We start from the raw sequence: 24,166 nt of genomic DNA, 5'->3' as shown, positions 1-24,166 counted from the left end.
AAAATTACACACGTGTAAGTGTTTGCAGGCGTGGGGCCTGATTTGGGAACTTGTTGCTATGTGCTTGACCCTGCCTATGAGTAATTTTATGCACATGAAGTCCCAGTGACATTTCTGTCCAACTACTCACATGGATAAAGTTAGTCATATGTTAAAATGACACAAAAGATTGTTTCCTTACTTGCTTGTGTAAGAAAATCTAACAAAAAAACCCAATGGAGTTTGATTTTATATACCAACTACCAGCAAGTCGGAGATGTTCATTGGACAATTCCCTTTGGCTGGTGTTTTCCTTGAGGGTGAACCTCACTTTGCAAATTCACCACCCAAGGTGCCATTTATTTTACCCCTTTAAAGTACATTCCCATTGCTGAAGTCAGCCTCAATCGGATAAAGACTTCACATCTGGATCCAGGGAGGAGGAGGGCTCAATCATGGAATCCAATTTCTCTGCTAAAAGCAGATGCTTCCTCTGCAAAGTCTGGGCCTTGAGTTGTGCCACAAAATAAACAGCCACCCGAAGTGTTTAATTTAAAAGAGAAGGGAAAGAGATTTGAGTCAGTGTCTCTAACTCCACATTGCCAATTATGAAATTGATTTGAATCAGTCTCACAACTCCACACAACTAATTATAAAATTCCTACTTGACTTCCTGGCCCTAGACTATTTTAGCTGTTACATCATGTAGAACTGTTTTCCACTTTCATCTGTAATTTTCAGGAGCATTCTTAAATTAAACCCAGTTGAGGACCATGCAAGTCCTAATTAGCATGTATAAGCCACATGATCTGTTCAACAGGGACTTAACTGGGCTGTTTTTCTTTACTCTCTGAAAAAATCGTCTGACATTATGAAGACTGAAAAGATAATATGAGAGAGAGCAGAGGTCAAAAGCTTGCTCTCAGAATGAAACTCGGAGTTCATATCACACCCACAGAGATATGATGAGCTGTGGTACTCAAACAGCTCATTCTCTCTCTGAGACAAAACAAAGGGCATAATTGGGGGCCAGCTTTTCAGAAGTGCTTAACTTCCATTCAGGCACCAAAATCTGAGCTCAGCCTCTTGGGTACACCTAGGTGCTGAGATCTTCTGAAAATTTGGCCAAAAGTGTCTGTAGGATGGGTGGCTGTCCCTCCCTGTCAGTTTCGGAGGGAGGCCCACCCACTCCCTACCCTGCTCTGGCAGGGGTTGGCCCAGCCCGGGATAGGGAAACAGTCTCTGGGCTTGGGCCAGGCAGCCCAAAGGTGCTAGCCCGAGTCCCAATGGGCAGCAAATAGTCCAACACCCCAATCGGGCAGCACACCATTCAGAAGCCCCAGGCCGGGCAGCACACCGTTCAGAGGCCCCAGGCCGGGTGGTCAGGGAAGGGGGAGGAGGATGCAGGCCCACCTGACTCCACTGTGTCCCAGCCTAGGTCCCTAGCTGTGGCAGAGGGGTATGCCATGGAGTCAGCAGGGTTCCAACCATAACACACTGACTCACTGTCCGGTTCCCCAGTCACCAGACTGGATGGCCCCTCCCCTGGACTACTTCCTGCCCCGTTTCCCTTGGGTACCTGGTGTGACACCATCCAGTCAACCTTGTCGGGGTCAGGTTGCAGAACCCCTCAATATTGTCGGGGGGCAGTAGGTCGGGCAGCTCAGTGGGGAGGTTGGTGGGGGGCAGTTCCTCCAGGTCCAGCCCTGTCAGGGTCCACGCCTCATTGCCATCCTCTGGCAACTCCAAGGGCAACTCCTCCAAGTCTGGCCCTGGTATGGCCACTTCCTCCTCGTCTGCATCCGGCAGCTTCTCCAGGTCTTGGCCCCTCTGGATCACCAGGTCTGGTGGGGTGGTCAGATCCAGGGGTACCTCTGGGCCCCAGGCTGTGCGCTGCTCATTCGCCTGCGCCCGGATGCAGGCCCTGGTCCGCTTTCTCAGGTACCAGGCTGCAGGCAGCTCTGGAGGGATGTCCTTCCCCACTGGGAGTTAGCTCCCAACTGAGCTCCTGGGCCGGTGGGCAGACAGGCAGTCTCTGGCTCCGCCCCCACATGCCCGGCCTGTTTCTCCCTGTCAGTTTCAGGGGGAGGCCACACCCACTCACTACAGTGTCACACTAGAAACTGCTGGCTGCCCTTATTTAGGTGCTTAAATGGGAGAGGGGCTTTTTTTTAAAAACCTGCCTGTAATCATGGGTGCAGAGCAGGGACTGCTTCAGACAGAGGTGGGACTTGAAGGGGGATCTCCCACATGTCAGATAAGTGCCTTAGTCACCAGTATGCAGAGTCATTCTCACATTCCTCTTTTGGAGCCGTTCCACTTTGCAGTTAGGGCATTCTCCCAGATTGTGGAAGATACAGGTTCAAGTTCCTTCTCAGATTCAGAGCACCGTCTATAACCTGGTCTTCCACTGTCCAGATAAGATCCTTAGCCACTGGGCAATTGGCTATTCTGGTTGCTCACTCCTTTTGACCAGACATTCTAGCTTAGACCTGCAGAACCTGCCCACCAAAATTTTTGTCAAAATCAATACATTTCAGCAAAACTTTTCAGTTTTGACCCATTGCCTTTTCCAATGAAAACATGTTTCATCGAAAACTTTCCCAACCAATACTCATGCTGAGTCCTTGAAAATCTCCCAACAGGCTCTTCTGAAAATCTAGCCTTACCAAGAAGATATTTATAAAGGGAAAAGGGGGAGCTGGGGGTTTGATCAGAGACAAAATGAGAGAAAAGGTACTTACAAAAAAGCTGCGTGCTTGCCCAGATCAAGTTACCTGTTAGTTTCCAATAATAACAGGACTGACTGATTCCTCAACACCAGTCCCATCATAAACTAGCCACCAGTTTGCAAGGGAGTAGACTTATGCTGACCGATGAATGGATTAAGTGTCAAGGACTCCATTGCAATGTACGTCATATACATTGACTGCTCCCCGTCCTACTGTGATGAGCCCATTTGTATCAATTAGAGGTACAGAGAGGGTTCTGTGCCCATAATTGGCAATGTGAAGATCATTTAAAGCACCAAAATAGAATAGTCCTCTCCATGGTTTACCAATAAATGACTTTAAGTGTGTAACTTTTGCTTGTTTGAGCTGATACCTACAGACTTGACTTAGGTAACAGATGTTTTACATTTACAAGCAAGTCCTATGGGGAAGAGTCTATCATACCCCTGGCACATCATGTACAAAGCAGATGTTTCTATTAACGTTAGAATTTGGTAGAAACTCAAAGAGGTGCCTTTTAAAAAAAAACAAACTACAACTTGCAGAAGAATTCTAATGAATCATTTCCCTTTTCGATGACTAGAATCTGACAGGACACAAGCATAGCTTTGTAGCACAGCCTCTCAGTTAAATATGAAATACATCTGGACACAGCATTTGAAGACTCATTTTCCACAGGCCGCACAAAGCCATTGACATAATAAAATAATACTCTGATTGGAATTACAGATAGGATTTAAATCGTTGACATTCAGGCTCTTAATCCTTTGCAGCAAAAGCAAGTCCTCCATCAAATGCAAGCCTAATTTTATACCAGGATCTGTATAATATATGCCATGAAAACAAGAAATGGCAGCATTTCACCGGGCAGGAGCAACAACAATAAATAAAAGTGACAACGAATGTTTCAGCAGCATTTTCAGTTTCTTCTAAGCTACAGGTGTTAAGCACATTCTGTTGTTAGGACTGAATTCCAGTTTTAATTATGATCAGTGGGTTGGGATATAAATTAAGGCCTGGACACTACCATTGATGCACAGCAGAATTCCCAGTGATGTCAACGGGAAGTGTGCACAAAGATCAAAGATAGACTCTGACTTTTATGGAGCGACTAAACTACGTGGTGCTGAAGCCCACAACATGGTACTGAAGTGAACGCACTAGTTATTTGCAATATCTGCCCCTGTGTGACTTTTGCAATAAGCCTCAGACTCAAATTTGAACAAGGGAAACTCATTACCTAAGGATCAAAACAAAAAATGGCATCACGGGTTTCATCAAAAGTTTCCCGTGGCCCAAAATGAGTTTGAACAACCCCCCCCCCTGCTTTGAATTTTATACGTGACCCTGAAACCAAGCGAGATTCACATAATTTCAGATTTTGCAATGGAAGCTTCACTCAGCACCAGTACATAGATTGTAAGCTCTTTGGGACAGGGACCATCTTTTGGTTCTGTGTTTGTACAGCACCTAGCGCAATGGGGCCCTGGGTCCATAGCTGGGGCTCCTTGATGCTATGGAAATACAAATAAATAAATAAACAAATAAATAGTGTTCATTTGAACACTAACTACTTTTGGAAAATAGCAGTGAGAGCCAATACTGGTTTTTTTAACCTGTTGTTATGCTGAAAAACAGCTGCCATCAGAGGCGTCTTAGATCCAGTCAGAGACCTCATTGAAGCCAATGACAACTCAACAGATGAAGCAATGCAGCCCCCTTTTATGTAGTAACAACAGCTGCAGACATTTGGGGGAATCACTCAAAGTAATAGGTGGCATGGCCAATCTGAGCTCAGCTGCAGGACTGAAGAGTTTCTCTGTTTGCAAACAAAGTGGCTAGGATATCAGTAGCAGGCTGTGTGTGGTGAAGGCAAAAGCCAAAAGGATATGTGGGCATGAACCCAAGAAGAAGGGGAGAGACAGGGAGAGAAGGGGAGAGACAGCACAGAGCTTGCTGGAGAGGCAGACGGAGGGAATTCTGAGCAAGGTAACTGCCTGCTGCTGAGTCTTTCTACTGTCCTCAGAGGAACAGGACATTGCATAATTTTTTTTGTAAATAAATAAGGATATATCGGACTCACAGCACTGATTTCTCACCCCAATGGAAACAACCCTGCCAGGCCACGAATACTGATGAACTGCACAGACCAAAGGGGAAGACAGAGCAATTGGCAGTGACGTGCACCACCCCGGATGGGAAACATCGTGCACCAGGAGGCGTTGTCCCTGTCTGAGAGTGAAACCTGGAGGAGTTTTGCAGGGATGGGATGGTTGGTTGTTCTGGGAGAGGACAGGTTAATTTGTCCCAGTGGGTGGCAGAGGGGGGATTAAACTGGTCTGTGACAGGGCAATTTTGCTGGAAGCAATGCTTACTGTGGTCGAGGCTTTTGGGTTTGCTGAGTTGTGGACTACTGGGAGGGAAAATTTCATGGGACCAGGGGTTTGTACTATGGGTCATGTAGAGTCGGTGCAAACTATAGAAACAAACAAAAACAACAGGAAGCATGGATTTTAAATAACTGTATTAATACTGACATAATCCACACACAGAGAGAAAAGCTTTATGTAGCTATGTAAGATGGCCCTCCTTGCTGGAGAATCACAATCTTTAATATGTCTAGACTCACAACACCCCTGGAAAACAGGGAAATGCTGTTTTTCCCCCCATTTTACTGACATTTCAAGTGACTTGCTCAAAGCCTCACAGGAAGTCTGTAGCAAAGCAGGAAATTGAGCCTGGGTTTCCTGCGAGGTCGGCTAGCATCCTAACCACTGGTCCATCCTTCTTCTCATGTCCCTGAATCCATAGCACCTGTTCTACTCTATCCCACAGAGTTCTCCTCGGTGTCAGTGACTGGCAAAGATCTTCCAGAGCATTTGAACAGCAAGTATCAGGAGATGTCAACGACTTCATTTGCAATAATAACTATAAAATAAACCTAGAACAAGAACTGAAAAACTGTGGAAAGGCCAATCTGATATGTAACCCAATTCCAGTTTTAAATGTTTACCAGGTTGCTAATAATAAAATAAGCAAAAAAACCCATTGTTTCGAAAAATGTATTTTTTTTTAACACCACAATATCCCTTTAACAGATGGCACTTATGTTGGTATCTTGGCTACTTGTATCAGAGCTGTCTGATCCTACATCTGTACTCGCGTCTGCACTGTCAGCACCAGTTTGATCTTTGGCAAAGTTGATGAAAACCTAAAAGATTAAAGGAGAATATTTGTATTGTGACAAACCAAAAAAAAAAAAAAAAGAGTAAAGAAATGGACAAAAATGCCTTTTTTCTATGGACCGTACCCCTGAGAGGGAGACTTGGGGATGGATTCTGTACTTCAGATAGGATTTCTAAAAGGAGTCTGAGGGAGTTAGGCCCCAAATGGGATTGGGGTATTTACATGTCTTGGGCTGCTTTGAAAAGCTCAGCTTTAATGCATATTTTATTTATACACACATAGACCTATATGCACATCTGCCTATATATTTATATGTGTGTACACACACAATCCTATAGACACACACATATTATATACACACACAGACGCACACCCACTTACTTCACTATCAGAATATCACCTAGGATTGCAGGGTAACAGTTTTGCTCCCAGTTCCATTCACTTTGCACTATTCTGGTGGCACATAGGGGCTCGACAGCTGCCCTATCACCGCAACAAAGGATTCCCCTGTTGCAGGGAAATCCCCAGGTGGCATAAAAACTAGAAAGCTCCATTGCACCCACTTTTAGTCCCTCTGCTATGGGGTCATCTTGGGAGATGACTGTGTGTTTGTAGGATTGTGTGTACACACACACATATAAATATATAAGTAGATGTGTGTATAGGTATGTGTGTATATATATAAAATATGCATTAAAGCTGAGCTCTTCAAAGCAACTCCAGCTCTCCCCTGCCAATGAGATGGTCCCTAGCAGACATAGCTTAAAGTAGCTCTTAAACTTGGAACTTTCCTACAATATTTGTATATAGGTGAAAAAAGTTTTGAAGTGGAAACGGAGGGAAGGTAACTATGGCACCAAGTTGCAAATAAAATGGGTGTTACAGTAGAATCTAGATTCCCCAACTGAGATCAGGGCCCCATTATATAAATATAAAGAGGCAGGTCCTCAGCCGGGATAAATCGATGTAGCTTCACTGAAGTCCATGGAGCTGTATCAATCTACATGAGAGGAAGATCTAGTTCATACTAAGAAAAGAGAAGCCACAAAGAGCTGGCAATCTAAAGAGACAATCAAAGGCTGGCAGAAAGGAGTATTATCATCCCCATTTTACAGATAGGGAAATGAGGCACACAGAGAGATTGAATAACTTCTGAAAGGCCACCCAGAAAGTCAATGGCAGAGCCCGGAGTTAAAGCCACAACTCCAGACTGCCAATCTGGGACATTAACCACAAGACTAGCCTTCATTTCTGAAAAATGTGGGGTGAAATTCTACCTTCATTTACACCCCTGCAGTCCCACTGAAATCAACAGCACTGCATCAGTGTAACTGCAGGCAGCCTATGTCCTTTGTGCCACATTTTCATTTGTGTCACACACATCCCTTTGCTTGTGCATTTTCCCAGCACTACCATCCGCATCGGGAGGTGACAGCATGAGAAAATGCACGTACAGGTCTGTGCACTCAAAAGGAGAGCAGACTGAAACCCCTTTCAATAGGTGGTCCAATGTGGATGGCCATCAATTCATGTCTGAAACGCAGTCTTAATTCCTTACCTCATCCAGAGTGGTTTGACTGACTGAGAAGTGCCTGATTTTGAAGGCAGTTTTGTTGGATTCCAAAAGATCAAATATGTTTGCTACTCCTCCCGCTGAGATGGGCACATGATATTCCACCGTGTTGAGATGTCGGTCCTGTGGGAGCAAGAGCGGCATGACAAAGTAAGGGCGCTGTAGCCTGCAAAAGCTTAAGAGGTCCAGGCTGGTTACTTGGCTGTCGTATGAAGGGGAAGCTGGCTCAAAATGGAATTAAAGAGGCAGATGTGACTTCTCCCTTTCTGACTGACTCAAGTAAGAAAAACCTATGGGCAGTGATTGCCTTGTTTGTTTCCAGTGAGTTGCTTTATGTTTTTGGTACTCTTTGGTGGAGAATAAACAAGCCCTGAGAAACAGGTGCTAGAAGGATAGGAGCCTGGGGTTGCTTTTCCCTTCCCTGACTGGTAAAGTTACTGACATGCTAGTTAGTCCATTCTGTAATGTCAGCTAGCCTCAGTGAAGACTGAGAACACTAGAGAAGAAATTTCTTGCATGGGAAATATTGTTATGCAACAAATACTATGTATTTTCTGGAATCTATGCAAGAAGCCAGCTAAAACTTCTATTATCTTAGACTTTTGGTGAAGACTGAAGTGCATGATAGATTAGGGTCTTCAGGGAAGATGTGGTATTTCCAATTTGTTGTTTGGATGGATGACTTTGAAAGTTGGGGTTAAGCTAATGGATTGGCTGGTCTTCATTCAGCACTGTGTTACTCCACCGTGATGCCAATGTAATTCTGTTATCAAAGGTGCTGAGTAATCCCAGCTCCCACTGAAAACAAGTGGAGCTAGACAACCACCGCTTTCTGTAGCACTGACTTCAATGGGACTGCTCAAGTGAGGAAGGAGTTGCAGGATTAGACTCCTATCTTACATGTTCATTGTAACAGTTTGGCTGTGTTTTTAAAGCCACCTAGGAAATCAGGATGCTCTAATTCCATTAAAATGTATTGGACCTGTACAGGGAGATTTTGATAAACCAGTAAAAGGGTCGGGGACCACTTGATAGTGTAATATTGATTATCATACTCGTTGCTAACAATAGCCAAAATCGGTAGGCCTCTCTGCAGGCCTACGCGGCCTTAGCATGACTAAGCCAGGCGAGGAGGGGAGCCTTTTACTCAAACTTATCTGACTCTGTCCCGCCCGTTCTTCCCCCTGTCCCAATGAGGTCTCTGGTAAAGGTGCTGGGATCTGTGATTTAGGATAAAAGCGAGAAGCTTATCTCTGCACACCCTCTGGGAGGTGTTTGTCAGGGCCTCAAGGCACGTGGATTTTGCACAAACACATCTGACTAATACGTGGTCTGAGGAAACCTCTTGATGAGCTTCTGAAACTGCTTGCCCAACAAGTTTTTTCCTTGATGTGGTTATTGTCTGCTCACAAGGATAAGTAGAGGGGGAGAGGTCTAGACCTTCAGGATCTTTTCTTGGACACAGTTTTGGTGTTCCCCAACAGCAGCTGGAAGACTGGCCAATCGGAAAGCTGCTGCTGTACTGCTCAAAAGCCACACCAAATTTGGGGAATTATCGGGGGCTGGGTGTGTTTTACTAACCTGTTGCGGACGTGCGTAAGTGCTGGAGACTACGTAAAGTACAGCTGTTAAGTGAAAGCGCTCTTGTATTATACGGTTTCTACCAGTCCATCTATTGGCTGGACGGCAGTGTCTCCATTTGATTTATTTCCTGACAGCACCTTGCACAGAGTAAGATTACCAAGAGCTTTGGGTCGATAGAACCCCAGGTAACAGAGCTGGGTGTCCAAACCCCTTGGGCAACCTTGTAAATCTGCTCTGCTTTGAAAGAGGGAGTTGGGTGTGCAATTCCCTTATGCTCTGAGGGCATAACACTCTGGGCAGCTATTGCTGAGTCAAAGCTGTGGCCAGAAGAATCTTACAAGGTATTCATTGTGAATACAACAGGTTTGAGACAGGATCCCATTCCCAGTTCTCCCAGCACCTGGTCTGGTCTGGTCTGGTCTGGTCTGGTCTATCCTGCTTACCTTCAGGCATGTATTTGGAAAGTGTGACTGCATTAACTCCGTCAGAGCCTCTGTGCTGACCTCACTGCTCATCAAGTGCATCTTCACGGTGAATCCTCTTCCAAATCTAGACAGAAAACCAGAATGTGTGCCGCACAGAAGGTATGGAAACAACACAAGAGAGTCAAGAAGCCTTTCTGGAAGCTCTCATGAAACAAATTCAACCCTGGTATAACTCTGGTGAGGTCCACTCAACAGCATCATGCTAGGAATAAATCTGGAGCAGCAATCTAATCAGGGTGATCACCAATAAGCTGGGAAGGCTATCATATGTTTTTAATTTCCATACTAAAGCCAACCAAGCTATTTTGTCATCTGGGTGGAGGAACAGGCTTCTCAAACACTGAACAAAAGCTACGTGGAGGGAGAAAATGCATTTCTGAGAGAGCTGGATGAGAATTTCTGAACATCACGTTTTTTCATTGGAAAGTGTTGATTTTTGGAAAGCTCTCAGGTTCTGGGGGAGGGAGGAGGATGAGAGAGAGCTCCCAACTGACCCCAGAAAAGCCAAGTGGCTAGGACACTCACTTGGGATGTGGGTGACCCTGGTTCCAATCCCTGATGTGGAGCAGTCACTTGAACCTGGTCTCCCTCACCCCCAGTGAGTGTCCTGTATATTGGCTACTCTGCGGAAGGGTCTCTCTTACTCTTTTTGTTTTGTCCTGGTTTTGCCCTGCTGTGGAATGAAACCCAATGCTGTAACCTTGATATTTGTCACCAAAGAGAACTCTAGTTTTCCAGCCAGCCCCAATAATTTATCACAGCTTCTCATAGGTTTGGTCAGAAACAAAAGACAGAAAGCCTTTCAGTAATGTCCATGGTTTGTTAACTATGTGCTAATGCCTTGAATAGGCACAGCTAGATTCTCAACTGATGTATAGCTGCATACCTCCGTTGTCTCCAGTGGAGCTCTATGGATTTACATTAACTGGGCATCTGGCTCTAAACGCAATATGGTGAAAGTAGAGTAGATGCATTTTACTGACCTGCTCTTGATATGCTGCAAAGAGCCAAGGCACTGGAAACTTCCATTTACCATAATAGCCAGCCTGGTACAGAGGGCTTCACATTCTTCCATGCTGAAAAGCAAACAGAGTCAGACTGTCATTGAGTGGCAATAAAAGAAACTCTAAAGGACAGCGCATTCATGGTTTCCCATGAGCTACTCAGGAAATTAACCTGTAACTCATCATCTTAATCACCTCACCTCAAATCTCTAGCTAGCTCCTATTCCAGTAGAATAGAAAGGGCCCAGATCCTCAAAGATCTTTAAGGGTGTTACATGCCTAAATACCTTTGAGGATCTGGGCCAAGAATCCATTCAATGCAGAGAAGCATTTCCAGGAAGCATTCAGCATTTCCTGGAAGATCTTCCTGGATTTTCTTATTATTTGCTATAACAGGCGGATGTTACTAAATATGGGCTCAAGCAGCATAATCCAGATAAGTTTGCTGCTGGTGTGATACAGAATTAGGATTCAGTCCATTATACAAGATTTTGCAATACCTGAATCTGGAAGTGTGTTTAAATTTCACTGCTCCCAAAGTTCTAGGGGGTCCCAATGAACAATTTTAGTGTGGGCATAATAAAAGCACAAAGGCGGCCAGGTAACTCTACCTGTGGGAAGTGAGTATCACTGAACACTGGTTCTGTACTTCCTCAGCGATGATTTTCCAAAGATGTCGTTTAGCATTAGGATCCATTCCAGAGCTTGGTTCGTCCTTTAAAAAAATAGACTGTAAGCTTAAAGAGTAAAGAAAATGTAATTTCTGTTCCTCTCCATATCTGCTCTCTGTTTAGGATCATGATTACAAACACTACAAATACTAATACAACTACATAGGTCTTATATGAAGCTTTTTGTCTGTGTTATTAGTATTATTTATTTGCATGATGGTAGTGCCTGGGATGGGACCCCCCTTGTGCTAGGCATTGTACAAATACATACTAAAGGGAAGTCTCTTCCCTGAAGAGCTTAAACGCTAAATAGAAAAAACAGAAACAGAAGTACAGAGAGGGGAAGCGACTTGCCCAAGTTCACACAGCAGGTCTGTGGCAGAGCCCAGGTCTCCTGATTCCCAGTTCAGTGCCCTCTCCACTGTTAAGGGACGTATCTGAACATTAAGCTAATTTACAAACACTTAGGCTGCCTAGAGAATTTGGCCCAATGCCCATTAATTTCAAATCAATTAATTGGAAAATCTCTGCCTTAGGTTTCTGAGAGCAAAACTGACTCGGAGGTTCCACAGATAAACATCCCTCGGTGTAGATGTTCTAGTTCACACTTCCACAAATAATATCATCATAAATTGCAGATATGATCCAAAAATGAGAACACCAAACTGGCACTTTGTCTTCACATATCCCTATCTTCTAAGTAATATCTACTTCATTTATAGACAAAACAAGTTTTCTATCTTCAGGATTACAGAGACAATATGTTATAGATGAGTAACAGTATGTTGTGCCCCATGTCATTCATCATCAACAAAATTGCCAGCCAGTTCCTATTGTAGAATTGTTATTGCTGGTGATAATGTATTATATGAAGCAGAAAGAAAACAGCTTGTTATTCAGAAAGCAGCTTGTGCTTAGCCAGTCCCTTCTTCTCCATTTTTATTGAGATTTGATACATAAAGAGAGAAGCTAACATTAGAAGGAATTACATAAATGTAGGGGTGGGTCTTCAACGGGCATAAATCAGAGCTGTGCTTGTTTACACTTGTTGTGGAACTGGCCCCATTTTTTGTAAAACTGACCACAAAATATTGCAGAATTTAAAACACAGAAGTGGCAGGATGGTTTGGTATTTTGTGGGGTTGGTTTCTATCACTTAAAAGATATATGTATGACTGAGCAAATGTGACATGAATGCAGTCTGAAAGATCATCTTGTCTTGGGTTTGCTCCCTTCTTTATTACATTTATTTATGCTGCAACATTTTTCTGACCTAGCTTCTCTCATACTTCCTTTTCTTTCATGTGAGCCCAAAAAGTACGGACACCTGGGAATCAGTTGGGTTGCCTTAACAACCATTAGGCAGAAAAGACAGGGGCTAATTGTCCTAATTTAATCCTGAAAGACCAGGTCAGGCTTGTTGAGGAAAGCAGAGTATGAGGCCAATAGGAGCAGGAAAAGGACCAGAGAAAAACAGCTCCTGGGGGTGTGTCGGTAATTTAAACACTGGTTGCTTTGGGAAGCCTGAATCCAAATGCTGGAGCAACTAAACTTCATGTGCTAGGGCTATCCCTTGGAGAATTGCAAGCAACTGGGAAACCTGAACTGTGACATTGGGGATTTATGTATGGAATATTTTATGTGCCAGCTCAGGAAATGATGACTAAACCTTGTGTATAACCCCCGAAAGAGAAACACCTGTGACTCTTATATCAAAGCCAGACCCACTGGGGAAGGCATCTTTTTGGCAACAGCAAACAGCAATTAGCACAAAGAGATCATTTCCGTAACGATGCTGTGTCACAGCAAAACTCCAATAGAATGTAAGAAGAAAATGTTAAGCTTCATTTAAGTGAAACATTCTAATATCCTCCCTATGTGGCAAGAGATGTATGCGATTTAGATTTTGTCTTAAAGGGACACGACTGTGTTCTGGTTCTCTTCTTCACTGCATGGCAGTTTGGGGTCACTGGCACGGGGGAGGGGTCCTTTCATCCCTTTCTTGCAATATCATGGAGGGCATGATCTCATCTTAAATTTGATATGGAAGTTGTGGAGAGACAATAAGTATGGAATAGTGTGATGGCATTTGCAGTTCCTTTCCCTTTAAGAGCAATAAGCTCTATGAAGGAGCTGTCATGCAAAGCCTCTGGATTTCTCTCTACCGTTGCTCCCCTGAAGTAGGGGCATCTCGGACATGTACAGTCAGGAGGGTAATGATCTCGGTGTACAGCATTGATTAGACCACAACTGAAAGACTTTGTACAGTTCTGGTGTCCACATTTTAAAAGGCTACTGGAAAACTGGAGAGGGTGCAGAGCCACGAAAGAATTTGAAGACAAGAATAAAGAATACCTTAGAGTGACAGTCTTAAAAAGATCCATCTGTTTAACTTATCAAAAGAAGATTGAGAGTTGACTTGATTACGATGCGCAAGTACCCTCCTGAGGAGAATATAGTGGGAACAAAAGTGCTCTTTAATCTAGCTGAGAAAGGCGTAACAAGAACCACAGGCTTGAAGGTAAAAACCAGATACATTCAAATTAGAAAGAAGGCACAAATTTTTCAGTAAGGCCAATTAACTACTGGAACAAGCTACCAAGGGAAGTGATGGATTCTCCATCTCTTGATGTCTTCAAATGAAGACTTGATTCCTTTCTGGAAGAAATGCTTTAGTCAAACACAACTTATTGGGCCCAGTACAGGCGTAACTGAGTGAAATCCCATGGCCTGCATTATTCATGTTCACTTGTGACCCCGACCTGATCCTAGGCCTAGCAATTATAAATTTGTTAGCATACGACACATAAGACTTAGCATAAACAAGTGACCTAAGGTTATAAGATTTAGCAACAAGTGTTTTACAATACACAAATATAAAGCAAAGAACAAATTAATGAAATGCTAATGAACTTATAGAGGATTTTTAATACGTGCAACCATGAGATTAACCTCATTAATATATTGGAAACACTGGGAAACCTCATTAATATATTGGAAACACTGGGAAATGTATTGCTGCAAATAGTTATGTCAACAATCAGAACACCAATTATAGTTTTCTGGACAACGACACACAGACTTAAGGCCAGAAAACTATCTAAATAGGGATTTAGATTGTTTGGCACATGGTGGGTGTTCAGGGGAAGGAGATCAGATATAAAATAAGCTATAAATCCAACCTTTCGTTGGGATCATCGGAATGACAGAGCAAGTGATAGCCAAAATCGTCATCACCACTTACGGTGACCTCCACTTACTTTTCTTTCCATCTTCATTTCTAATGGTGTCCATAAGGTTGTAAGTATACACAATACAGGAAACCACTTTATCGTACTTCTCTTATGCTTATGTACATTGATTTTTCTATTATTTCAGTTATATTTGTCTGTACTAACTAAAGTTCAAAGTTTCTGTGTGTGCTTCACCAATCTCCAACTCAGTAAAATTTCCTATGTAGCTGCTGAGTAAAAGAATTTGTTATTAGTGACTGATGCAATTTGCACTCTAAACCTACATACAGGAGGTCAGAATAGATGATATAATGGTCCTTCTGTCCTTAAAAGCTATGAATTTTTTTATCACAACATTTCTGATTTCCTACCAGCAATAGAATTGATGGATTCCCAATGAGGGCCAGAGCAGTTGATAACTTTCTATTAGTTCCATAGCTGCACATAGAGGTGACTCTGTCTTTGTACGGCATCAGATTAAGTCTATGAAGAAGCTGAAGTACAATCTGTGGGTAATATAATAATAATGGTTTATGCTGAGAATTAGAGAAACAGGATAGCCAAAACAAGTACATATTTGTCAACAATTCAGGAATCAATCATCAGCTGGTGCAAATCAGTGTAGCTTCAGCGACTTCTACAGAGCTACACCTATTTACATCAGCTAGGGATCTAGCCTTCAGTATGTGGTCATTAAGATGCTATAATTAAATTTCCTTTGAAATAGCATATTGCAGCCAGATAGGGTCTCGCTGCAAGGAGGTCACTGACGTGTGGAGACTCACTTGAAATATCTGTTAAAATACATAGGAGGTTAGTGATTTTTCAAGGACCCCATGGGATAAATACATCAGGGACAAAACCATTGCAAATCCCAGCTTCACCTGTTCATTTAGGACTTGATCTAGCAAACACTCACTACTGAAGTCAATGGGAGTTTTTGCATTGATGTCTATGGGGCCAGTTTTAACAGCACTGCTCAAGGCATAAGCATCATACATGATATCAGATGTTTGCAATATCAGGCACTTAGTGTAGTGGTTCTAAGTTGGTTCAAGTTTGTGACGCCATCTTACAAATAAGTCATGTTCTATGATCCTCTCACATCTATCTAGCCATAAAGCAAGGGAGCCCCAGGTTGGAAATTCATTATTGTTACTCTCCCTGTCGATTATTACACATAATGGCCTTGATCAAGACCACTGAAGTCAATGAAAAGACTCTCACTGAGTTGACTGGACATTAATGGAATGCTTTTGTCATATGGGTCTACTTACTCCTTTAATCTGTTTCTCTGGGATGCCGTGTAGCCGAGCATAGTAGTACATGTGCTCTTCCACTGTCAGCAAGTCATCCAAGGCATCTTCTTGAGGGCAGTAACCGAACAGCGACCAGTGGGTGTCATTAATGTCACTTAGGAATCTGGATCAGGAAAGGTGAAAGGTCATTTTATAAACACTCAAAAGTCTCCTATATGCTCTATTAAACAAGAAGGAAAGGCAAAAATGTATCCCTCATTGGAGGAGTAATGCTCTTAGTTCATGACATAAAGGCCTGTGCAAGTCGGACGTTCTTAGCTCCTAAAGGAAGGACTGTGTATTTCAGGGCCCAGTTACTCATGCTGAGTAATACCTTACTCTGCTTGTACATCTAATGATTTTGATGGGCCAATTTCCAGTGGCCTTACTCATGTTTAGTAGCACTTTACTCCATCATCAGACCCACTGACTTCAATGGGACCAGTCATGGAGTGTGATATTATTCAACATGAGCAAGGGTGACAGACTCAAGCTCTTAATGACTGAGGACCGGATTCTGATCTCACAGTGGTGTCAACACCAATGGAGTTGCACCAGCACAAAAATTTGTCAGTGAAATGAGACTCAAGACCTGAGGAAGTAAATACAATATTTTTAAATGGCTGAATTATCTGCTTTATCCATATGCGTGCTCTCTCTCTTTTTTTAAATCTAACTTTTTAATTTGCTTTGTTGATCTATCTGAACTAGGGGTAAATGACAAATTGTTTTCCAGACAGACTTTGTTGACGCATCGCTTCCAGAAATCTAATCCTCCATACCCAGTTCGATCCTGGACTCGCAGTTTTCCACTGGTAGCCCCGATGTCTCCTGTCAGCATTTTAAAGATAGTTGTCTTTCCAGCACCATTCACGCCAAGCAGCCCGAAGCACTGGTTTGGGAGACAGAAAGGGAGACATTTAGCTTGCTGCACTTAATGCTAAAGTACTGCTATGCAACGAGTGCTTGATGCAACTTGTCACGTCTCCTCCCTTGGCCCTTGAGCAAGATGAATTGTGGAAAAGGCACAGGCAGTCAAAGTGCATATACGTATTGCAATGGAGATTGTTTATTGGGCAGTGTATTGCAGTTTGTATTAGGCCTCTGTTTAAAATAGTCGGAAATAATGGATGGGTCTTTAATACCGTCGGTCCTTTTATTGCAAAGTGCATTTTCATATGTAAGCCATGTGAAGGTTCAAATCCTGATCATCTTATTCTTGCAAGGCCATGCTGCCCCAGCTTCACTGCTGTTGGTACTTGCACTGGTTTGATTAAAGCTAGCTCGATATGTCTCCATGTGCTTCAGACACACCTCCTACAGCAGTGTAGGCAGACCCACGGTAAGACAGAGACACTGTACAGACACATAGTACCATTCTAAGGCTCTAATCCAGCAGGCACAGCATATAGCCCAGAATGCAGGATTGGGGCTTGCACAGACAGACAGCAGAGAACACAAAGACACATAGGGAGAGAGATTCAAATACACAAAGGGCAATTAGGAGTCTAATTCCCACTGATTTTCCATGGGACTTAGGGTGTATCTGCCATTTATGCCTTTGAAAATCTCCCCCAAGAGATCAGAGGCTAGATTTTTCCAAAGGCATCAGCTGTCATGTACCCAGCATGCCAAGCCCTTCTGAAATTCCATCTGTTAGTGTCAAATTATGATCTGAGCAATTCTGAAAATCTGGCCTTGCCCGAGGTTACCCAGCAGGCCAGTGGCAGAAGCAGGAACAGAACCCAGCTCTCCTTGTCCCAGGCCTCTCCACCTGCCCATCCCATTTTCCAAGCCCAGTGCATTCTGAATAAAGATTCCTGACTATTTTTCTAATGGTAACTGTAAATTCATGACAGACGAACATCTCTGAGCTTATACTCAGTATTAATTCCCTGCTGGTGACAATATATTCTGCTGTATCCTAACTCAGTGTTTCTCAACCTTTTAAGTAGCAAGTATGCCCTAACCTCTGAAAATTTTAATAAGTACCCCAACACTCAATTTTCCACTCTGAAAAATACAATCTTTTTCCCCTTTACCGCTGGAGGACTGTATTTCTTGTAAAGCAGGAGAGTTCTGAGTTCTGCAGTGCTATGTGGCTGTGGCAGATCACAACCCCCCCTGGTGTTTCTCCCCTCCTTCCTCCTCCCCTTCCTCCATATAGGAGCAAAGGTCAACGCCAGCCAATCACTATGGCCTGATGGCAGGGGTCCCGTGGTGTTCTCACACAGGTGGGAACTTGTGAGGTATGAGCAGGCACAAACGACCCACCAGAGTGGATAGCAGTACTCCCCGTGGCCGCCCCTGGGTGTGGGGGGGTGCGGGCTTGGGGCAAATCACACTGTGTGGGCCCCTCTTAAGATTTTTATGCTGGTAAAATCTGGGGCTGTCATGGTTGTCAATTTCACTAGAGCAGTGAAATTGACAAGAAAACCTGTGGGTAGAGCCTGGCTCCAGGACTGGGCAAGCCGCTGGGCTTTCCGCCTGGCTTTCTGGGCACCAGGCTTTGAGCTGGGGAGGGGAGCTGCCACCTGGGCAAGTTGCAGGCGGCTGCCATCTAGCTGCCAGCCCGGGCGGTGGGCAACTGCCACCTGCTCTGAGCTGGGGCGGAGAAGGCTTCCACGCAGGCTGGGACCCAGGGATGTGGGCAGGCAGCTGCTGCCCGTCTTCAAGCCAGGGCAGAGGAGGCTGTCTCTTAGCTCTCCCCAGGGGTACGCGTATCACAGGTTGAGAAACTATGTCCTAACTGACCTGGCTCTAATTTCCCTGTCATGGAAGTACAAAACTCCAGACAAACCTGACCATCCAGGTCTCATACACAGTTTAGTTCAACAATTCAAATAAAAATTTCCCGTTATTTACCGTACAACAGTGGCACCTAGGGGCATCAATTAATGATCAAGACTCCATTGTGCGAGACACTGCACAAAGAGAGTATAAAGACACTCCCTAGAGATCACGCTCTAGAATATCAGTTTCCCTGCCACCTTTCCTTTGTCTTGCCTATTTAAACTCTTTGAGGCAAGGACCGTCTCTCGTTGTAGGTCCATGCTATACCTAGCACAACAGGGCTCCGATTTCAGTTGGTGTCTCTGGGCTCCACTATAATACCAATTATCAACGATACTCCATAGTTGGAAGTGGCAAATACCATAAGGAGAAAAGAAAGGATGAGGTAACAGTAAAGCAAGCAAGTTACTGTCTAGTAAGTAGTGGTCTCAGCTCACCATTTGCCTAGTCACTATCAGCTGGTCTTGCTGAGTCTTATGCAGGGATGGGGAAGAGAACGAGGTAGTGGCCTGGAGAACATTTTTAATCTCCTTTACTGTTCCATCTTCTTTACGATAGGAAGGGCTGCTGCTGCCATAGCCTGCTTGCTTACCTCTCCTGCTGGGATTCCAATGCTGACGTTTCTGACTGCCATGATCCTTCTGAGAGGAAGATGGTAGATCTTGGTGAGGCTCTGGAGTTGTACCACATCAATGTCTGTTCGGCCAGACTCGACCCGCTCCCTCTCCGCCTGAACGTCTTCGTCTTCGTCAGCTGCCTCCAGTGGAAGTGCTGGCCTGCCCTGCACTCTGTCGAACAGGAATCTGAAGGAGTCAGAGACAGGTGAGTTTACACTCCAGATCTGTCTGTACAGAGGACTTAGCGTCCTTTCGATAAAGTCAAAATGAGATCCTATTATATGCTCTAGTTATATTAATTTAAAACTCGTTGCTATTATTAGTCTACGCATGAAGCTTAAAAATAAATGTTCTTTCTTTATGAAGCTTTTCCTTGTATTTGGCAAATGCATTACTTTTGGTGTAGGTCCTACATCATGGCAGCATTCAGATATATTTAGCCAGGTCAGTTCTTTGAAATTGAACTCACAGGCCTACGCAGATATTGCAATAATGAATACCTCTCCCCTCTCAGGTACTGGAACTGTCCAACACATGGAGAAGTAGGGCAGGTAAGCAAATTACACTCAATGCCATAGAGAGGGAGATGCAACAAAAGGTTAAGGAGCACACATCTCTATTAGTCATCACTACAATCACAGGAAGATATGGGAATTGCTATCAGAGAGAGCTTATGCTGTGTTTGCAAAGTGCTGTGTTAGGTTATGGAGCTCTGTAAAACAACAATCATTGATGATGCCAATGTCAGATCCCACGACTAAAGCACCGTTTTAATCTCCTTTCATTGTAGGAATACTGTTGTTACTTACTCTAATATACTAGACCAGACTTTCTGAATCATCCTGTCATGCACCAAGAGCCGAATTGCAAAGAATATGGTCCCCTGAATAAACATGCCAAGCAGCTTGGAGCTTATTCTGTCCATCTCAAAGGTTTTGTTGGGGTAATCCACTCCATAGGCTTTTAAGAAGCCCATCAGTGCCTGGTGCTGAGACAATTCAATCAAGCCATATCCAAAGCAGAATTGTGGAAATATCAGGAAAACGTGCCTCAGGATTTCAGCGAGATCATGCAAGGCCTGAAAGAAGAGAAACACTAACAGTCACTGTGACTTTATGCTTGGGACAGCATTGGGACCGACGCCTAACAATGATGTTTGAGTTTATTGGTGTATCTCAGAGCATAGATAAATCAACAGTAACGAGTTCCAACACAGTTTGTTTCACAGCTGAAAGGAATTCAGAGTGGGAAAGTCACGGGGAGGTGGGTGCTTTGGAAATGGCACCTTTATACCCAGCACCTATCGATCATACTTCCTGGTAAGGATCTTTGGCTGCTTTTCCAGTTACTTTGCACTGCCCAGGTAGCATGCACAGCCAGAAAGGTTCCCAGCGGGGAATTCTCCTGACACAAGGAACCCCCAGGTGCTGTAAAGCTAAGTAAGCAGGTTGCAGCTGGAGTTCTTCATGAAGTGCTTCATCTAGCTGCACTCACCCTTGTGGCTGATGTGCGCCCTCATCCGTGGAGCCACAGAGCTGTGGATCTATCCACCTGTATGCTGAATTGCAGGGCATGCCCATGAAGACCTAAAGGGACACAGGTAATACCCAAATCCCGCTTCTCACTTTCTGTAGCACAGCCCCATCAGTTCTGCTTGGCTAAGCAGCTCCATGCCCACAGACCAGAGAGACATTTGGCCCAGGTAGTTGCTGAAGTGGTTTCCCAGCTAATGCATAAAACAGCCAAGCACTGACGAGCTGAGTATGTGAAGAGCTACTGTATAATATCATTATTAGCTAACACCGGTAGTGAAGACAAGCTGAACACAAGTGACATGATACGTGATGCATTGGATATGTAATAAATTAGCACAGAGGGAGATTTGTAGTTATCTAGCCAATGACACGATTCAAGGGTTTGATAAACAGGTAAACTTTTTATCAAAAAAGGTGTTTGATAAACACTGCCTGACAGTGGGACCAGGCTGATTCCAGGTTTTGTTTTTTTTTAAACCAAGGAATTGTTCTTATAATAAACAAAACCAGAGCTTACTTTTTAGCCAGGACTGATTCTCTAAGGCACACGAGAAGCAGATCTATTAAAGAGCTGTGCTTGACTTTAGGGAACCATCAGTGCCTCTAAGTCACTTTTCCCTTTGCACGGACAGGAATTCACTGTATAATGCACTTGTTTCACATTTTGATGATGGAAAGTTAACACAGCATGGTTTTAACCCTTGGGGCACTGAGATTTAGTAGTCAGACTCAGTAATTTGCACTGGAGGATCTTAAGATAACTCCCAATAAAACCATCTTTCCAAAAACTTTGGGCCTGCATTCATTTCCTGATATCTCCCACATGCATCTGGTGTCCACCCTCCCAGATGTCCACTCTCATCTGCCTGTCTCTCCACTCCTGGTTCCTACACACAGGGAGGGGCAAATTACATGGAGAAACAAACTTGCCCCTGGTCCTGATTATAGGAAACCTCACCAGATCCTAGACTAATGTTCCCTACTTGACCTACCTCAAAACCTTGAAAAACAGAGAGTCCAGGGATCTGATTCAAAACCCATTGAGATCAATGGAAAGACTCCCACTGACATCAATATCCTTTGACTCAGGCCCCAAGGTGTGTTGCACTTGGAAATCGATCAGTTATCCAAGAGTTAACTACAGATGCATTAGCAGTACTGTTTAAAAGGGGACTACGTTAGCATACAATAGGGAACTTTTAAGGCATACCAGCAGGATCCACCCAGACCAGTTAACGCACACTAGTGCGGACTAGAATTTACACCCCTTTAGTGAAGAATGATGCACCGTGTAGACCAGCCCAATGTTTTAGTGACCTCTTACCTGATCAGTAGCCTTTTCTTGGGAAAGTAGAAACACAACTGAGTGAGTAATGATGGTATTAATGCCAAAGGACAAGTTGAGGCTGACATATACTATGAAGGCCATTCCTGTTTCCTTGAAGATCCCAGCCAGCAAATACATCCATGAAAACGTTGCATATCTGTAGATCACCGGCAGGAAAGAGAATATTAAAAGTAATTTGAAGAGTTGAAGTAAATTGAAGAGTTTAAGCTGTCACCTTTGGTTCACCCCAGTCTAAAATGCAGATAACAATCCTTGCCTCATCTCACCCAAGCCTTTTGAGGGCTAATTAGTGAACGTTTATAAAGCGCTATCTATGTTCTGGGGTCATCCTCTCCATTTCTTCCAGGGGGCAGGATTCCCAGGGACGGGAGAATCATGTGGCTCTGTTCAGGACTCCAAACTTCAGTAGGCACCACGCTAAGCAAATCTCCCCTCCCGGGAAGTCACATTCAAATAACTGAGCCACACACTTACCCGAACATCATCATGAGAAGAAACACAGCCAATAAGTTATTATTGTTGAAGAAAGCAGGTATCTGGAAAGCTGAAATAACTCCTATCGAGAGTGCAACCGGGACCATAAAAAGAGCCTGTGAAACGATATTAAAGAGGGTGTTATAATCAGAATAATAAACACTCTAATAGCGCTATATGCGGCTTGTATAGGGGAGAGAATGACAGCAGGTCTGAATTTTGCCCTAGCTGCGCGGTAAACTGTCCATCACAGAGTCCAATGGGAGCTGAGAATAAATTTTGTTAGATCCTCTGGAGCATTCCCAGCTTTGAACACTAAGAAGCATGGGCATGAAAGGCTGAGATGTGAATGAAAAATGCCCCGTGCCTTTCCTATTATAGAGCCACATTCTGCTGATGACAATGCTACGTGAAGCCAGGGATCTGCAGAGTAGCTGCCTCAAGTGGTTCCTGCTTTCCCTGACTTTGGGACTTCAGAGAATTCGCCGGGAGGTGTTCACTGAGAAATATCAGGTTGCTGAGTGCTCTGGATTAGTTTCAGCCTGCTGACTTTTGATCGCAGTTAGAACACCGGTCTATTTCGACAGGGCTGATTTTAAGAATACGCACCACCAGCCCAAGAGCCCAGAGCATGAAAGCAGAGGCAGGCCAGAGTCCCAGTCACAGGCGTCTAAACAGTGACTCCGCACCAATTCTTCAAACATGGCCCCGTATACAGTGGGTTCAAATCCCTCATTTGCACTCACAAGCCAGGAATTGCCCAACTCCACAAGCAGTTTTAGGCAGACAGTTCTGAACATTTGGCCATAGGGGGCTTGTTAATATTATTCCTCTTCCTATTTATTATTTATATTGCGAAGGTGCCCAGAAGCCGTTGTCATGGTTGTCTGATTTTCCATGGGACTTAGGGTGTATCTGCCATTTATGCCTTTGAAAATCTCCCCCAAGAGATCAGAGGCTAGATTTTTCCAAAGGTGTCAGCTCCCATGTACCCAGTAGATGCTTGATGTTTTTCTTAAAGCCCCAGCTTCTGGAGTCAGGTGAAAATCTCAGGGTTTTTTTTTTAAGTAGGTTCCTAGCCCCAGTGGTTGAGGAGAAAACATTGAAAATGTGACCTCTGAGCACCACAATGACTCAGAAACCATAAGACAAAGAACCCAGGGTGCATCATCATTGCTAAAAAAAAAAACCTCATGATTTTTAAGCCAAGCTCATGAATTTGGGTGGCTGTCTTATATTTTTAATTCTTGGCAACACTGAATTCTTTATTTATGCTGAATAACGGTGTGCCCTGAGTTACTTCAAAACTATGGAATCCTGGAAGGGATATTTTCAAATAACATAAAAAAGCAAGGGAACCTTTAGAGACAGACGAGTCTAAATATATACAGCACACCACCCCAACCTGACTAACAGTACCAGCAGGTAACTTTTCTTTGGCTTCAGGAGTTTGGAAACTGTTATATATTATATTACTTAACCCACCAATTGGCTTTTTTCCAAGCTTTCTCATCGCAGCTGAGAGATGTTTACAAATGTTGGATCTTGTATTCTGCAGATTCCAAAAGTGGCTGCCGTCTGTGACAGAGTTCTGAAGAAAGGGTCAGGTCCTGCAGCCTTTACTCATGGGAGTATGCCTTACCCAGATATATAA

At 43.8% G+C, this 24,166-nt stretch overlaps 1 protein-coding gene across 1 annotated transcript in view; it reads right to left on the bottom strand.

Moving 5' to 3' along the window:
- Positions 1-5,334: 5,334 nt before the first annotated feature.
- Positions 5,335-24,166, bottom strand: part of ABCA12 (ATP binding cassette subfamily A member 12) — a 118,362-nt gene continuing 99,530 nt past the window's right edge. Inside the window, 12 exon segments of the mRNA XM_067549809.1 lie at positions 5,335-5,922; positions 7,456-7,593; positions 9,498-9,603; positions 10,523-10,615; positions 11,155-11,258; positions 14,819-14,953; positions 15,725-15,869; positions 16,528-16,637; positions 19,131-19,341; positions 19,965-20,233; positions 22,015-22,174; positions 22,513-22,628. Of these exon segments, the coding sequence (XP_067405910.1) occupies positions 5,803-5,922; positions 7,456-7,593; positions 9,498-9,603; positions 10,523-10,615; positions 11,155-11,258; positions 14,819-14,953; positions 15,725-15,869; positions 16,528-16,637; positions 19,131-19,341; positions 19,965-20,233; positions 22,015-22,174; positions 22,513-22,628 (1,707 nt within the window). The 3' untranslated portion in view covers positions 5,335-5,802.

The sequence above is a fragment of the Emydura macquarii genome, unplaced genomic scaffold (assembly GCF_026122565.2).
Source record: "Emydura macquarii macquarii isolate MOO-44397 ecotype Brisbane River unplaced genomic scaffold, CSIRO-AGI_Emac_v2 contig_1253, whole genome shotgun sequence".
Classification (NCBI taxonomy): domain Eukaryota; kingdom Metazoa; phylum Chordata; order Testudines; family Chelidae; genus Emydura; species Emydura macquarii.
The sequence above is the reverse complement of the archived record's forward strand: the minus strand, read 5'-3'. Positions and strand labels throughout refer to the sequence as shown.